Genomic DNA, 18,716 nt, shown 5'->3' on the forward strand with positions numbered 1-18,716 from the left:
ACCTTTATCTCATGCCTTTCTGATTGCAAAAACTTGTGACTAGCCTTCACTTGTACCCATTTATCCAGTTTATTTTGACTTTAGAGTTTTATAATCACTGAAGACAGCCCCTAATGTCTATTAATGAAGGATCTTGGGACAGTCTAGAACTAACCCACCCCAAATCCAAAGTTATCTTGATAACCAAGATGGGATCTAACCAAAATGGGCCCACCTGACATGTGCTTAGACTTTAATCTATAAGTCACCTATACCTCATTATAATATAAAATTCATGCCCATCATATTAAGGCTGCCATTTTCTTATATATGTTCTGTGGCTAAGCATGTCATCAGTCTGTGTATGCTCAATAATTAGACCATCTTCACTTATGTCATCTGGGGCCACTGTGCTCATTATCCTAAAACCTGCCCATATTTAGTGCTATGAAACTATCAGCATTACTGCAGTTCCGGGAGACAGATTTGGGCCCACAGGCCATCTGATCTCCTGCTTCAAGCCTAGCAATTAATTCTTTCTCTCTTTGAAAACTTAGTGTCTAAGGAATTGGTCATTTAGGTGCGTTGGGCAAAACAATCACCACTTTTATCCGGGAACAATTCTGTCCCTCAGTTTCTTCATCGGTAAAGTGGGGATAACTGTACCTATTAAATAAGGTAGTTGTGAGGATTAAATGAATCAACATATGTAAAGAGGCCAGTTTGACACTAGTAAGCATTTCACAAGTATTTGCTAAGGGTCCCCAGATCATGAGGTAGGCAATTTAAATTCAAAGTATGTTTCTGCACTTCTAGAAACATAATAGACCATGGTTTGAAATCTGGAGGTACCCTTAGAACATAATGAATATGCCAAATTTATGATATTTTTCTCATAAGGTTAGACATTTCGCTACAAAACACTCTCATGCATGCCCAAATTTATTCCCAAGTGATGCTTTTGAAAATGTCCACAATCTGTGGCTGCTGAGGTATGCTGTGGTTCAGAAAATGATGTCAGTTCTGAACTCTTCTCACCCTCCCCTCTAATGTGGTTTAGGCGTAGAAATGTGATGTGCTCAAGCCAGCTACCTGCCTAGTACACATCCTGCTTACCTTCTACTCTTTCAGCCTCATGCAATCTGCAAATTGATCTCACTCCTTTCTGAAAACATTTCATCCACTGCTTCTCTAATTGAGCTTTCAGAATTCAATATTTCTAATAGGCATGGGAACACAGAATCTGGGTGAATATGTAGCAAAAATACGACTACAATTCATTAAGAAGTAATTTCTCAAATCTAATAAACATTTCCAAAATATACAGGTCTATTTTTTTTCAGCTGCCTTTACTTTTCAGATTTGTGCAATTCACAGAACTACAAGATATGTTTGTGAGATTAATTCTACCAAATTATTAAACCAATCTTACCTGCCAGAGAGGGTCTTTCTGCTCCGGGAAGAGCTCAAAATACTTGTGAGCCAGCTGCAGTGGAGGCAGAGTCTGAAGTCGCAAGTTGGTCCAGCTCTGCACAAAGTTGGCTAGATTAACAAATGTGTACAATCCCAGTCGATCATTCCCGTAGTTGGACAAATGGGTCATGAAAATGCTGATCTGAAAAAGGCAGACAGAATATTGCAATGTAAATACAAGTTGTTTTAACACTAGGGGTCAGTGCAATCATTGCAACATTAAGTTTTTTTCTTAAATTGTCTTTGCACAGGGTTTCAATTCATGATGTGCTTTAGGATTTCAGACATATCCCACTATATTAATGCATTCTGGAGAATGTGTTAGTAGCAAGACCTGATGAACATTTTCTTCTGGAATTTCAGTATATTTCACAACAAAAACTGAGTTGTCATGCACTAAGGTTGGTGCAACTAGACTGATGCTGAATAACATAATCTAGACGCCAACACATAATGGTGTCATGGTATGGGGGTTATTCATCATTTGAGGCAGCAGGATCAGAGAAGGTTGAGATTTTGTCTTTTCAATCTTCTTAATTCGGTTTGTAATGCAGTACTTAAAATTAAGAGGTAAAAATAACCAAGGTATTGTCATTATCAATAGCAATTGAATGTTCTCTGATTTGCATTTATTAGAGGCCATAATGACAATAGGCTGGTGCCTGAATTTACAAAAATAGCTATTAACCATTTTCCATGGAGAATACTCTCAAACCCTTTCCATATTCACTGGTTCTACCTCATTTAAGACAAGTCAATGCCTGGGTAGATAAAAATCACCTTTTCCTATGGAAGCAGCTAAACTAGATCGAATCCATGCATTGAAATAAAATAGCAAATGTGGGGACATTTTTATAGTAAAATAAACTTGGATTTTGTAAGTTTGATTAAATTGGTGTGGGATACAGACTGGGCATTTTTTAAGCTACTGCTTTAAGTTAATGCAAATAGTTTTTGTTGGTTAGATGCTGACAAATGGAAAGAATTCTTCTGGATGAAATTTTCAATGGCAAAGGAAATCACTGCAGTATTTATACTGTTGCAAAAAAGAATCATAAAAACAATCCATGTGATAATACTTTCCTAAAATATGTCATGTGAATGAATAGCAACAGTGGGTATTACGATAATTATAACAATGAATATGAAAGGTTCATCACTAAAAGGCTGAAATATTCAATAAAATATGCTGAGGTAATATGGCAGAAATGAGAGCCAAGGTTCTATTAAAATGTTATAATGAAGTCAGAAAACTACAATTATTTATAGCTATGAATAAGAAGAAATAGCAATATCTTATATTCTATGGAACAAATCCTGCAGCGCTTTCCCACGTGTGGTGGCTAGCCAGAAAAACATGTTCTAATCTTAATTTATTCTTGTGGGTGTGAATCCATTGTAAGTAGGATTTTTGATGAGGTCACTTTAGTTAATGCGTGGCCCAACTGAATCAGGATTGGTCTTAATCTTATCACTGGAGTCCTTTCAAAGCAGAATGAAATTTAGATACATGGAGAGAAAGTTATGGGGAGAAAGTGGAAGTGAAGGGAGCCCAGAAAAGCCAAGAGAGGCTGCCATGTGCACTGCCATATGACAGAAAAGGCCAACGATCAAGGATCACTGGCAGCCAGCCCCAGAATGCCACAGTGTTCTGGGAGAAAACATCACCTTGATAAATACTTTGATTTTGGACTTCTTCTAGCCTCAAAACTGTCAGCCAATAAATTCCCATTGTTTAATCAATCCCATTGCATGGTATTTATTTAAGCAGCCAGAAAACGAAAACAGCTTTTGGTGCTGGAAAGTGGAGTGCTGCTAGAACAAACACCTAAAATGCTGAACAGGTTTTGGAATTGGGTAATGGGTAGGGCTGGAGGAATTGTGACGTGCTTGATGGAAAAAGCATAGATTGTTTTGAAGAGGCTGTTTGTAGAAATATGGATGTTAAAGGTACCTCTGATGAGGCCTTAGAAGGAAATAATTGGTATGTTATTGGAAATGGAAGAAAGGGACTATTCTAGTTTGCTAGCTGCTGGAATGCAACACATCAGAGACAGATTGATTGACTTTTTTTTTTTAAAGACAGAGAGAAGGAAGGAAGGATAGAAGGAAGGAAGGAAGGAAGAAAGGGAAACATTTTCTTGTTTTATTGTATTCCGTTCCTCCGTCCTTGTTACATGGGCTGGGGCCGGGAACCGAACCGAGGTCCTCCGGCACAGCAGGCAAGCACCCTGCCCGCTGAGCCACCGCGGCCCGCCAGATTGATTGACTTTTAATAAAAGGGGATTTATTTCATTAGTTCTTCAGAGGAGAGGCAGCTAACTTTCAACTGAGCTTCTTTCTGACATGGGAAGGCACAGGGTGATCTCTGCTGGCCTTCTCTCCAGGCCTGTGGGTTCCAACAACTTTCCCCAGGGTGATTTCTTTCTGCATCTCCAAAGGCCTGGGCTGAGCTGCAAGTGCTGAGATGAGGAATACCGAGCTGCTTGGGCTGTGCTACGTTGCGCTCTCTCATTTAAGCACCAGCCAATTAAGTCAAACTTCATTCATTGCAGCAGGCACACCTCCTAGCCAACTGCAGATGTAATCAGCAACAGGTGAGGTTCATGTACCATTGGCTCATGTCCACAGCAATAGAACTAGGCACCTTCACCTGGCCAAGTTGACAACTGAATCTAACTACCACAGGGACTCTTAGTTTTAAAGTGGTGGAGAACTTGGTGAAACTGAGTTCTAATGTCAGAGGGAAGGGAAAACTTGAAAGTGATGAACTTGGAGGTATAGCTGAGATATCACAGCTGTGTGTTGAAGGTGCAGCCTGGTTTCTCTTCACAGGTTATAGCAAAATGCAAGAGGAAAGAGATAAGCTGAGAACTGAAGGACTGGACACAAAGAAACCAGAAATTGATGGTTTGGAAGATTTGGAACCTATCCAGATAATGTGTGCTGAGACTAGGGCCAAAAGCAGCTCTATCAGGGACCTCCCTGAGCTCCTGGAAAGTGAGTCCCAAGATGGTGTGGTTGAACATGGATCCAGTCAGCCATTTCACAGGAAGTCAGGATTGGAGGTGCAGTTATTTAGCAAGGACCTGTGGAAAGACCTTCTGTCTGCTGGTTTGGACTCCTGTGAACTTCACTCAGTGGTTGGGAGAGAGAATGTCCACTGCCCAAGTGCTGGGAATGGGTGGGGTTGCCACTCCATCAGGCTCAGGGGATAAAATGTCAATTCATAGATGACTTCCAGACTTTGAAATCTAACGGAGGATGCCCTGCTTGGTTCTGGAATTGTTTGGGACCCGTTTTCCATTCAGATTCTCCCTATAGGAATGGGAATGTGTATCCATCTGTTCTGGTTTGCTAGCTGCCAGAATGCAGCACACCAGAAATGGATTGGCTTTCAGTAAAAGGGGATTTATTTTGTTAGTTCTTCAGAGGAAAGGCAACTAACTTCCACTGAGGTTCTTTCTTACGTGGGAAGGCACGGTGTGATCTCTGCTGGCCTCTCTCCAGGCCCCTGGGTTCCAACATCTTTCCCCGGGGTTATTTCTTTCTGCATCTCCAAAGGCCTGGGCTGAGCTGCAAGTGCTGAGATGAGGTGTGCTGAACTGCTTGGGCTGTGCTATGTTGAGTCTCTCATTTAAGCACCAGCCAATTAAATCAAACATCATTCACTGTAGCAGGCATGCCTCCTAGCCGACTGCAGATGTAATCGGCAACAGATGAAGTTCACATGCCATTGGCTCATGTCCACAGCAATGGAACTAGGCACCTTCACCTAGCCAAGTTGACACCTGAATCTAACTACCACATGTCCACCCCTTGTCAACTTGGCAACTACATGCATCACCTTAAACAATATTAAGGTGCAAAAATTCTCTTCTAGCTTGGACCTATGAATCTCAAAACAAGATATCTGGTGCCAGTATGCAAAGGAGGGACAGTCACAGGATCTATAGGGAAAAACTGGAAGGAAAACCTGCAGGGCAAACATCATTGGATTTCAAAGTTTGGAAGTCATTTATCCTTCAGCTTTAGAAAGTGGCAGTCCCACTCTTTCCAAGGGCCTAGGCAGTGGTCCGCCTCTTACCAAATCAACCTCCGGAAACACTGAGGAGACCACCTTTTCTCGGCTCCACTCTCTCCAGCTACTGGGGCCACCCCTGGGCTCTCTGCCATTTCCGGAGCACATGCTCAACCCCTCCATGTGGTGGCAGCCAGGCTCTCCCCAGTCCCCAAGGAGCATGCTGTATCTTTACCAAGGCCTGAGGCGGCACAACTCTTCCACTGCAACAAGATGGGAGACTCATCCTCTGCCCTCAGGGCAAACTCACCCTCTCCATGTATATGGGTGGGTCCACTCTCCTGGCTGAGGTTTCTTGGCTTCAGACCTGAGTTTCCATGGTTCTCACCCTGCAAACTCCAATTTTTCCCTTTTGTGTCCCCCTTTGTCCAGATTGGCAGTGGTTCTTTTTACACCAACAATCTTGTCAAGCACTCCAGGATTTCTCCATCATTCTCTTCACAGTTCCTCCAAAAGCTTCCCCTTAGACATCCAAAAAACCGTTCCAGCATATCTGGTATTTGTAAACTGCAGCAGCACCCCACTGTCCGGTACCAAATCTGTTCTAGTTTGCTAGCGACCAGATGGCAACACACCAGAGACAGATTGGCTTTTAATAAAAGGGGATTTATTTCTTTAGTTCTTCAGAGGAAAGGCAGCTAACTTCCATATGAGGTTCTTTCTTAGTGGGAAGGCACAGGATGGTCTCTGCTGGCCTTCTCTCCAGGCCTCTGGGTTCCAACAACCCGGGGTGATTTCTTTCTGCATCTCCAAAGGCCTGGGCTGAGCTGCGAGTGCTGAAATGAGGTATGCTGAACTGCTTGGGCTGTGCTATGTTGAGTCTTCATTTAAGCACCAGCCAATTAAATCAAACATCATTCATTGCAGCAGGCACGCCTCCTAGCTGACTGTAGATGTAATCACCAACAGATGAGGTTCACGTACCATTGGCTCATGTCCACAGCAATAGAACTACGCACCTTCACCTAGCCAAGCTGACACCTGAATCTAACTACCACACCATTCCATTGTATATTGGAAGCAGACAACTTGGTCTTCAGCCTCCACAGGTGCACAGACAGAGGAAAATGGTACCCCAGGATAAACTACATCAATAACCAATTATGATGAGATTTTGTACTTGGCATTGTTACTGAAATGACTTAGAGCTTTTGAAATGTTGTGATGAAATGAACGTATTTTGCATGTGAAAAGGACGTGTCTTTTTGGGGGCCAAAGTGTAGACTATGGTGGCTTGGAGCTATGTATCCCAGTAAAACATATTAAACTTAATTCATTCTTGTTGGCATGAACCCATCGTGAAAAGGATCTTTTGACCAAGTTACTTCAATCAGGGTGTTGCCCAACTGAATCAGGATTTGTCTTAAAGAAAAACTTTAATGCAATGTATACACACAAACACACACACATTTTTAACATATCTACTAGTTTAAACTTTTTGCTTTATTTTTATGAAAGATTTATCAATAAATATGTGTCTATATTTCACCCGAATAATACCTTCATTGGGTGGAAAATGGAAAACTTATATACTGTGAGACTTCATGATAATAATATATTTGACCTCTCTTTGAATTCACTTTTCAACTGTAGAAAACATTTTGTTCTGTGACAAAGAAGAATGCCACTTTTCTAACTGCATGATGATAGTAAGTGATACGTGCTTCTCTCTGCTAAAGACAGAGGCAACCTAAAATGAGTTATAAGCTAGTTAGTGACATTGCTTCTGCTGAAATGCAACCTGATTTGAAAGAATTAAAGGTGATACATCTAAGGTGTTGAATTTACCCCTGTCAAATAAAGCTTCTTAGCCTCCAAGCATAGAGCTTTTTCCAGGTTTTCAACTCAATTTTTGCATACCTACTTTAACATGATGAAAAGTTCAGTACAAGCAAAGATTTTTTTAAATAATGCATTTCACCTCATTACACTTTCGGATTAGGACTCAAGCCTGGGGTTTTGTTTTCTGCTCCTAAAGAAATATAAAACCATATTCACTAGGACACAAAACACATTAATTTCTTTTTAAACTATTTTTTCAATGAATCATAATGTTCTTGCTATACATGGAATATTGCATGTATTTTGTTGAACATGTGTGCTGGTTTGAAACTGTTGTGTACCCCAGAAAAACCAGGTCCTCTAATTTTGAAACAATATTGTAGAGTGGAAACCCTTGGTTAGATTGTTTATATAGGGATTGACCCACTCAATTATGGGTGTGGCCTTCTGACCAGATGGAGATGTGACTCCACCCATTCAAGGCAGGTCTTGATTAGTTTACTAGAGTCCTTTAAAAGTGAAAACATTTTGGAGTAATCTCAGATGCAGATGCTTGGACAACAGCTGCTTCAGAGCTGATAGAGACACAGACATTTGGAGATGCTTGGAGTGCTGACAGAGCAGATAGCTAGACATGGATGTTTGGAGATGCAGAGCCCAGCAGGCATTGCTGTGTGCCTTCCCATGAGATGCTAAGCAAGCCAGAACCCAGAGTTGTGTTCTGGAAGAGCTAAACAAAAGCCCACAGATACTCAGAGAGGAAACCACTGGCATCAGAAGCTGCAAGCAATGGAACTGGGAAGCAGGACCAGCAGACATCAGCCACAGACCTACCCAAGTGTTACACATCAGCATTTCTTGAGTCAAGGTATCTTTCTTAGGATGCTTTTAGTTTGGACATTTTTATGGCCTTAGAATGGTAAACCTGTAACTTAATAAATTCCATTTTTAAAAGCCATTGCATTTTTGGTACATTGTATTCTGGCAGCATTTAACAAACTAAAACAACATGTAACCTCTTCAAGTTTTCTCTATTGTTCTGTAATTATGAAGGCATGCCCAACAAGCAACAGGACTAGCTAGAACAGATACATAACTGGAATATTTCCACTAAAAAGGTGACTTGCTTTCCAGATGGCACTTTTCCATATCCTCATTCTGACCAAGGATGTTTATGGTGTCACTTCACATCTTGTTAATTCCTCCCCTGATAGTAATTTCTGCTTGGCATAGGAAGAAACAAACAAAAAACGTGAAAAAATAAGCACTTCTGGGAAGGTAGAAGTCAGTTTTTCCCTTAAAAAGGACACCTTTATAAGGATGCATCAGAACAAATTTTTTTTTTAAAAAGAATGTAAAGGTCAAAATAAATTATCTTTATTATACAAGGGATCCCAATGACAAGGATAATGATAAAAGAAGTCAGAGTTACATTTCTATAGTAATTTTGCTATAAGCACAATATGGGTAACTAGTTATTCCCAAAAAGACTAATTAGCTGTTTAAAACTCAAATCATTGGAAACTCTGCCAAAGGTGTGAATTTTACTTGATTAACAGTTGAAAAAATTCTTTCTAGCCTGATAGCCATAGATACGTATAATAAGTTACCTATCTGTGAGTTTTTTCTGTAAAGACAAAAAGAGGTAAATGCCAAATACCATATATGTTGATATTTATGAGAAAGGAAACAGATACCATTTGTAAAAATGTAGCTAAGGGGATGATATAGGAAGCTTTATCTATACTTTATAGCCCCAACCATATGAATGTAGTAAGTTCCACGTAGAGGGGGACGCATGAATCACCATGCACAAGAATAAGTAGCAAAACATGTGTCTTGTTGCCAAATGGTCAACAATGTAGTAATTATTCTGTTTCCTTTGAGAAGGCCGTGGGGAGGTGGGAGGGAATATGGGTGTAAAAAGATACGTTAGTTATAAATATTTATTATAAATTATGCCATTCAGGACCATGCAACTCAGTTCAATTTCACAAATATTCTTCTGATCATCTTGCTATGTGCCAGATGCTCTGCCTGGTTCTGGAGGTAGAACTATTAACACACTACTTACTCTTTTAAGTTTTGTTCATGAAATGATTCAGAGTTAAAAAGGTAAAAATGGATTTACAGTGCAATCTCCCTCCCACCTCCGTACTTTAGCCAACCAGGTTTTTTCTTTTAAAATGATCCTTCCAAGTAACCAAAAATTAAAAAAAACTTTATCATATGTTAGTAAACACCCAGGAAAATTTTTTAAAGTTCAGCTCACCAGGAGTTAAACTCAGGGATTCTGATTTTCTAGGTCTAGAGAGGGCCCTGGTTTGTGCATTTTAGAGGAAATTGAAAGGAATCATCCCTAGCGATCCTGATACAGGTGCTATGGGAATGAATTTAAGGAAACCTGCCTAGGCCCATTATTTATTCCCATGGAAAATATTCAGTTCACCAAAAGCCACTGGTTGCTCCTTTGAATGCATTTTCTAAAACAAACAGGTCTTGTGAAGTTCATAAATATACTTCAATGTCCTAGACTCAGAGCTGTCCCCACCACAGTGACAGCTACATAAGTGCTGCTGGTCATGTTTTTTTGGGGGATTCTGTACTGCTGAGAAATGTGTGGAGATTTGCAGAGAGGCTGCTAATAAAAAAAAAGAATGTTGTTCATGTGTGATTGCTTCATATTTCCCCTCAATCCTTTTTTTTTTTTTGCATGGGCAGGCCTGGGAATCGAACCCGGGACTCTGGCATGGCAGGTGACTACTCTGCCTGCTGAGTCACCATGGCCTGCCCAATCCTATGTTTCTACTGCAAAATCCTTCTCCATTTCCATATATATACCTTTCAGATGCATATTTCCTTCATATAACTTCTCTACTTAAAAGGCTGCCTTTAATGTTCACTTTTATGTTATTTCACGATTTTGCTTTACTTTATCACACTCTTCTTGAACTCTGTCTTTCCAGTTTCCACTTACGTTCTTTCAGCCCTCTTCTCGGTTTCTGTGAAACCTCATTCCTTTGGAAATGTATCTTTATGTCTTTGACTGTGGTGTGGTTTGCACAGTGGTCAAGAAAGTGGACTCTGCCACCTACTGCCTCTGCGATCTTAACAAGTTATTTCAACTCTCAGTACTTTGATTTATTTATCTAAAATTTAAAAAGGGTGTAATAGAACTATGTCACCGTGTTTATGTGAGCATTAAATGCAATCAAACAAAACATTTTAAAGCACTGCCTTGTACATAATAATTGCTTAATAAATGCTAGCTATTTATTATTGATGTTGTTGATATACTATTCTTGTTTTGAGGGAGCGTTATTTCTCATTTATGGCATCCTTCCAGCAGCTCACCAGACTTATCTAGACTTCCAGTCTCTTACCTTCTCATTCTTTTCTGTTTCTATCAATGTTCTTCAGATCGCTCTTCTTACTCTATACTTAAAAATTTCAACTTCTACCTTTGCATCACTGTCAGATTCCCCAATCATCTTTCTGCTTTTAATGATTTGTGGATCCCCAGACTTTGGATCAATTTGCCATTTAATTACTTTATTCTCACATATGGACTATTCAACATAATTGAGTAAAACCACATACGCATATGGCACCAATCTCAGTGGAATCATCAGTACTACTGACCATTATTTTTATTCTTTCTTTGTCAGCTCACTCCTGTTTCCTTCAGCGAGTATTTTAAACCTTCACTCCTCTTCTGAGACCTCCTGCTCAATCTCTACTTTTCCTAATCCCCTAGTTAATCATCCTCTAATTAATTAATTAATGGCCATCATTAATCTTTCTACTTCCTATCCTCCCACATACACATTTGTCTTTTCTTAATTCCTTCTGCGGTGTCGGGCTGAGGTATTCCATTTCAAGACAAATATATTTCCTAGTGCTTTCCATTCCATTTGCTTTCAACTCCTACGACATTTTTGGGGGGGCGGGGCATGGGCAGCCACCAGGAATCGAACCCGGGTCTTCGGCATGGCAGATAGGCAAGAAATCTGCCACTGAGCCGCCATTGCATCGCCCTTCCCATGACATTTTATTCCATCACTTATTCCTTTTCTCCCTCTGTTTTCATCCTCCCTTTTGGTCTTTCTCTAAGTCCTGAAGTCATACCTAATTTCTTCTTTGACTTCTTCTCTAGCCACTGTTCTTCCCAACCACGTCCCTCAGAGGAGCAATGTACAGGTGCCACCTTCACTCATCGCCTCCATTCACCTTTCAGTGCTCTCTAGCCTGGCTTTTGTACCTTACGTCTCCACTGAAATTGCCTGGGCAAAGGTGAGCAATGGATCCCTAGCAACCTCATCCTAGGGATGGTAGTCTGTCTCTCCTTATCAATCTGCTCCATTTGACACTGTTGGCAACACTGAAAATTTTCTCTTTCCTTGCCTTTTTTTGAAACTGTTTTCTCCTAATACTTCTCCATCCATCTCCTTGCCAATTCCTCTTTTTCTGCCTTCCCCTTAAATAGCTGGTATTTCACAGCCTTTTGTTCCTTACATGTTGTCCCTTGGTGGTCATATCCATTCCTTTATTTCACCATAATGGTTCCAAAGTCTCTACTACAATTGTTACCTTTTTCCTCAGTTTTATAAATGACCATCTAAATGTTTAGTTTGTATTTCTACCAGGATATCCTAAAGCCATCTCACCTTAAACACAACTATATTGATTTATGATATGGTCACTGGGGTGTGATTAAACTCTAGAAGATCAGGGAGCTCATTTGTTTCATCATTGTTAGATCCCTAACACCTAACCAATTACATAACTGTATTAACTAGCACATAGTAGATGCTCAGAAAATATTTGAATAAATGCATCTTTACACTCAGATCTGGTGTTCCTTTTGTGTGCCCTATTTGGCCTAAGGTTACTACTTTTCATATGGTCATCAGGCCAAAAACCTGAGGGCATCCAGGCTCTTACCAGCAGTTCATTTCTTCTTTAATTGATCTGGTTTTGTCAATACAGTCTCTAATAACTCTAAAACCCATCTCCTCTTCTTTATCTCTGTTTGTACTTGTATAGCCCAATCCCTTACTACCTCTTCTCTGGACTCTTTAAAAGCCTTTCAGGGCTGTCCTCCTCTAATCTATCCTCTAGAGAAGTGACAGTCAAGTAGATGTGTGATGTGAGTCACATATATATTTAAAAGTTTTTAGTAGCTATATTACAAAAAATAAAAAGAAACAAGAGAATTTCTTTTAAATAATGTATTTAATTTAACCCAATATATCCAGCATACTGACATTTCAGCATGTAATCTATATAAACATTATTAATGAGATGCTTTGCATTCTTTTTTTAATACTAAGACTTCAAAATTTAGGTGGTATTGGGGGTGGTATTGGTACCGGTGGCTCAGTGGCAGATTTCTCGCTGCTGAGCCAGAGACCCGGGTTTGATTCCTGGAGCCTGCTGAGGCCAAAAAAAAAAAAAAATTTAGATGGTATTTTATACTTACAGCACATCTTAATTTGGACAAATCACTTTCAGGTATTCAGTAGCCATGGAAGTACAGCTCTAGAGGCTGTTCCCTTAAGGCTTCAAGGGTTCATCTTGATCTAACCTCTGCCTTCTTATCTACCTTTGTATCTTTCACTTTCCATTGCAGCAAATGTCTCTAAAAATTCATATATGTTGTTTCTTCCTCCCAGAATACTCTCCTGTCTTTTCATCCATCTTCTGAACTTCTATCTACCAGACATACCATTTAGGCACAGTGCAGGTGCTACCTCCCGTGACTTTCCCAAGGTGAGGGGACCATTGTCTCTATTGTATATTCACTGTTTTTTATGTTATCTTGTAACAACTATTGGAATAAACTGTCTTGACTTGTTATATTTGCTAACTTGTGACTTCCCCAAAAGCAGGGATCATGTCTTAATCTTCTTTATCTACAGCTATTTACAAGGTTTATTAAAGAAATGTTTGTTGAACACAGGCTACCAATAAGTGTTTGTTGAATCAAATTGAAGACTATCTCATCATGAGTAGTTTTTCTGCTTTTAAAAATTACATGTTCAATGTAAAAAAAATAATTTTTTTTAAAAGAAGAGAAAACAAAAATTGTCCTCAGTTCTACCACCCAGAGGGCAACCACTAAAATTTGTCTATGCTTTATATGTACAGGTAAAAGTTTGTATGTAGATATTCAACATGTTAGTACTTGGTAAATAGCATTTTTACTAAGCAACACATCTCTAACATTTTACTATCATTAAAATGCTTCTAAAATATATATTTTAATGGCTACATAGTAATTTATCTTATTAATCATTCAAATTTACTTAATCAACTTTCTACTGTTCAGTTGTTAAGTTGTTTTTAGCTTTTTACTGTTTTAAATGGCATTGGATTGATCATTTTTGTTGCCATGTCTTGGTATGCATCTTTGATTATATTATTAGGACATTTTTCAGAAGTGGGTTGAATTATCAGGTCAAACAGAATGCATATTTTATTTTTTTTTTTATTTATTTTTATTTTTATTTTTTTAAACTTTTTTATTAATTAAAAAATTAACAAACAAAACATTAAGATATCATTCCGTTCTACAGAATGCATATTTTAAAGGCTGGTATCTAAAGTGCCACTTGCCTTGGATTCAGCTTTTTATTCCTATTCAGCATGGACAGAAATAGGAACAAAACACAAAGGAAGAAGCAGTCTACTGGAGTTCATGAATGGTGACAATTTATGATCAGGTTCTGAAGAGACCAGCCCTCTTCAGGCCAAATAACTGCTTTTCATTTTGCATGATTCTTGCTGGCTGGGCAGCAGTACTCAGGAGTCATGCTAGCTTTGACTATTCAGTTTTAAACCAATAAGAAGCTACGGATGAAAGAGAAACGAAGTTTGAATGAGGAATAATAAGGGAGGTAGAAAAACAGTCTAACTTTCATGAGATTGTGGAGGGAGGAAGTGGTAGTTTTAACAGCTCCAGGTTATTTATGAGGATTCAGTGAGGTAATACAGGATAGGACCTTAATATAATGCCTGACAATGTAGCAAGCACCCAAGAAATACATATTACCTGAGAAAAGATACAGTAAGTAATCTCATTAGAGATCACTAAAATATCATATTTAGACATGTCTTCAAATTCTTACCTCCAAAGCTAATTGTTGTAATTATTATTCTATTTTGAAGAAGGTATGAGAGTATACTTTGGAGTTCATTTTGGTTATTGCCTCATGTATAGGAAAAGTCAGTCAACTTTTCATTATATATATATATTTTTTGTAATCAGGATAGACTTTGAATCTGTAGGATTGTTCAACTGTAAATGGTCATTGTATACTTCAATGCTATGTTGTGTATTATCAAATATTGTATTGAATATAATAATTTATTTTATCTACTCTTAATCCCAGAGTTCAGCTGCCTTTATCTGCTCTATTTTTAAAAAGCAATGAATAAAATTCATGTTATAGCATGTTTCTTCCCAACGTACTTTGAAACTATCATGTACCCCAGAAAAGCTATGTCTTAATCCTGATCCGATCTTCTGGGGCCAGACCTATCGTTTAGGGCGGAAACCTTTGATTGGATGTTTCCATAGAGACTGACCCACCCAACTGTAGGTGCAAGCCTTTGATTGGATGTTTCCATAGAGACTGACCCACCCAACTGTAGGTGTGAGCCTTTGATTAGATTATTTCTGCGGTGATGGGGCCCCACCCATTCACGGTGGATCTTGATTAGTTTATTGGAGACATTTTTTAAAAGGGGAAACATTTTTTATTCACATATATTATATATTCACATTTCATGTAATCATCCATAGTGCACAATCAGTGCTTCACATAGCTATGCATTTATTATCACAATAAGCTTTTTTTCTTTTTTGTGAAAAATAACATACACAAAATAGCAATAAATTTCAAAGCAGATTGAGACAATTAGTTGTAGAAAAGATTTCAGAGTTTAGTGTGTGTTACAGTTCCACAATTTTAGGTTTTTCCTTCTAGCTGCTCTAAGATACTGGAGACTAAAAAAAAAATCAATATAATGATTCAGCAATCATACTCATTTGTTAAACCTTACCTTCTCTGTATAATGCCACCATCATTTGATCTTTCTCCCACTCTTTAGGGGTATTTGGACTAGGCTCATTCTAATCTTTTTCATGTTAAAAGAGGCTGTCGGTAATATAGGATAAGGGGATGGAACTAGTTGATGTTCTGAACAGGCTGGCCCCTCTGCATTTCAGGATTTATCTGGTCCAAGGACCCATCTGGAGATTGTAGGTTTCTGGAAAGTTACAGTAGTGCATGGAACCTTTGCAAAATCTTACACAATGCCTGAGGTGTTCTTTAGGATTGCCTGGAATGGTTTTGGTTGGGGTTTGGCAAGTTATGATAGTAGCAATGTTTAACTTAAGTATGCACAAGAGTAACCTCCAGAGTAGCTTCTCTACAGTATTTGAACTCTCTCAGCCACTGATACCTTCTTTGTTACTCTTCCTTCCCCCTTTTTGGTCCACATGGCATTGTTGATCCCCCGGTGACAGGGCCAGGCTCATCCCTGGGAGTCATCTCCCACACCACCAGGGAGAATTTCACTGCTGGATGTCATGTCCCACATAGGGGGGAGGGCAATGCTATCACTTGCAGAGTTGGGTTTAGTGAGAGATAGGCCACATCTGAGCAACAAAAGAGGTCCTCCAGAAGTAACTCTTAGGCATAGCTATAGGTAGGCTAAGCTTTTCTGCTACACACATAAGCTTCACAAGAGCAAGCTTCAAGATCAAGGGCTTGGCCTATTGATTTGGGTGTCCCTAATGTTTCACACAGTATTAGGGGTTTCCCTGATAGTAAAGTTTAATAGTTCCGTACTTTTCTCCTATCACTCAAGGGACTTTGCCAGTACTTTTTGATTATTTCCTTAATATACTCTGGGATTTATCCAGACATTACATTAAGCTATACAGGATTAAAGGCCCTCATTCTTATTCTGGGATCCCTGTGTTTGGATTATTTCAATGATCTAACCAGACAGGTTGAGTTAGATTATATGCTTCAGAAAATTTAGGTTCTGGACAAAATAAACCTTTCTTCCTTTGATTTCAAAGAGTAGACGGGGTTCTAAAATATAGACAATGTCTTCCTTATCCCTGTGTTCTGAATTACCTTAATCCTGACCTGAGAGGCTTCGTTCTTATCACTAAATACCAGGTTATAGGTACATAAAACATCCTCTCAAAATCCAGAAATAACAATTACCATTCCAGACTTAATTGTGACTACTATAAGAGCTAACAATCTAGGCTAAAAGGGGAAACATTTTGGAGGAAGCTTGCATGCTAGGAGTGCCAACAGAGAGAGTAGATACACATGAGACCCAGATATTTGGAGATGCAGCCCCCAAGGAAGCTGTTTGAAACCAGAAGCCAAAGACCCCAGCAGATACCAGCACGCGCCTTCTCAGCAGACAGAGGCGTTCTAGACCCACTGGCCTTTTTTGAGTCAACGTATCTTTCCATGGATGCCTTAGTTTGGAATTTTTTATAGCCTTAGAACTGTAAACTTGCAACTTAATAAATTCCCTTACATTTCATTTCTGGTATATTGCATTCCAGCAGCTTTAGCAAACCAATATACCAGGCCATCACACAAACTCCAAATGCACTGTTTTTCATTAGGAAGAACTGGATTCTGAAAAATCATCATGTAATGCTTACATTAAGGAACTATGATTCATGGGATATAATTATTAAAGCAACCTCAATACTTTTTACCACTGACCCTTTAAAATTTGCTCAGTGGGTGTGGTGGTCTCCCTCATGCCTGGATGAAGGTTAGATTAGGCAGCATGGCATCACTGGTATTTTAGGTGACAGGAAGTCCTAAAGTAGTTTTTTGTTGCTGACAGAGTCTTGATTCAGTAGTTTAAATCTTCTGGGTTGATATTCAAATAATATTCAAAACACCAAACTTTTTGAAAAATTAAATCTTCCCTTAGCTGGGACCTGGTGCAGAAGAGAATCTGCAAGTCTGGGTAAAGAGGCTGACTCTATTCTCTCTTCTCTTTGTGGGTGATTTTACTCTTTCTCGATCTCATTAAGGTTTCTGATCTTTTAATGTTTGGGATATGGGAGGAAGTAGGGAAAGGGATGCAGAGAATTCTTTCTTGACTGACATTTTCATAAGATAGCATATGTTTCAAGACAACTCCTTTATAGGTCAGAAATGTCTTTGGGGACAGTTTGTTGGGCCCCATAATGCAATTTTTTTTTTCATTAGTGCATCTCCCTTTGTCAGGATCTCAAGCTAACATTTCTGCAAAGAGTAGCACACCCGGCCCCTGGGCATTTGGAGAGGAGGTACATCCTTCCCAGATGTGACCCTCTCCTCTCTGACACAGACCACTTGAACCAGCACCAGTCTACTATGCCCACCAGTCGCAGGTCACATATCAGGCTCTTTGATGGTTCTGTGGCAGCCAGTCCTCACACCACAGTGGGCTCAGCAGCAGGAGCTGCACTCACTCCTCTACTCTTCCAGGGCCCAAGGGATGTGGGGCTCACACTCACTGCACAGCACAGCTCTTTCCAAAAGTCTTCCTCACAAATTCTCTTTCAGTCCCAGAAAGTTGATCTTTGTATTTTGGGAGGTAGGTGATACATTTGAAATTTTGGCATGGTGGTCCCTTTTGCAGCTCACTTTAGTGTCTAATATCTCTCATCTTTTTTGCTATTGCAACTGTTTTATGCTAAATATATTTTCATTTACCTTATCACCTTCTCCAATGGGAGAATGAAGATGTCAGTTTAAATTCTAATGCTTAAATTCATTGAATAGTGTTTTCCTACCTTGCTGTGGAAATTCATCATTTAAGAATCTCAAAGGAAAGCTCAATTGCAGAATAATTTGGCAAGGGGCTCAATATTTTGAATTTGGGATCTGACAGGCTTTAAAGGTAAACTGGAAAGGTAAATCAATTGCTCTCAATTAGGGACAGGTTTCAAAGGTACAGTGATGTGGTCAGTGAATTTTAAAGCAATTTAGGTGACGTGGTTTGTCTTTTTATAATATTTTTGTCTCCCTTTAATTTTCCTGGCTGTACATTTAGAACTGGAAGTTTAACCCTTTTATGACAAGCTAGTGATTGATGTTCAATTAACGTTTCTTTTAGGGGACAGAAGAAGTAATACTATTGGTTTAATGCATTGCCATTACTTTAGCTGCTGAACAAATGTTTACATGGCACAACAGTATCTCCAACTCTCAGACCACCACGTTTCAATTACTCTGCATTGTGTATCTTGCACATGCTGCTCTGATATTGTCTCGGCATTACTCTAAAAGACCTTGTTGCAGTTATTTAGAGACCAGACAACAGCTGCTCTTGTTCCATTAGACTCACAAAGTGACAGAAT

General features: G+C 39.2%; 1 protein-coding gene across 2 annotated transcripts in view; it reads right to left on the bottom strand.

The window, feature by feature from the left end:
- Window positions 1-18,716, bottom strand: part of LOC143668006 (bifunctional heparan sulfate N-deacetylase/N-sulfotransferase 3) — a 205,788-nt gene that overhangs the window by 34,857 nt on the left and 152,215 nt on the right. For both annotated transcript variants that reach the window (XM_077142447.1, XM_077142449.1), the window contains exon 7: window positions 1,412-1,594. In XM_077142447.1, the coding sequence (XP_076998562.1) occupies window positions 1,412-1,594 (183 nt within the window). The remainder of the gene's footprint in view (window positions 1-1,411; window positions 1,595-18,716) is intronic.

This window comes from Tamandua tetradactyla, chromosome 24, assembly GCF_023851605.1.
Source record: "Tamandua tetradactyla isolate mTamTet1 chromosome 24, mTamTet1.pri, whole genome shotgun sequence".
Classification (NCBI taxonomy): domain Eukaryota; kingdom Metazoa; phylum Chordata; class Mammalia; order Pilosa; family Myrmecophagidae; genus Tamandua; species Tamandua tetradactyla.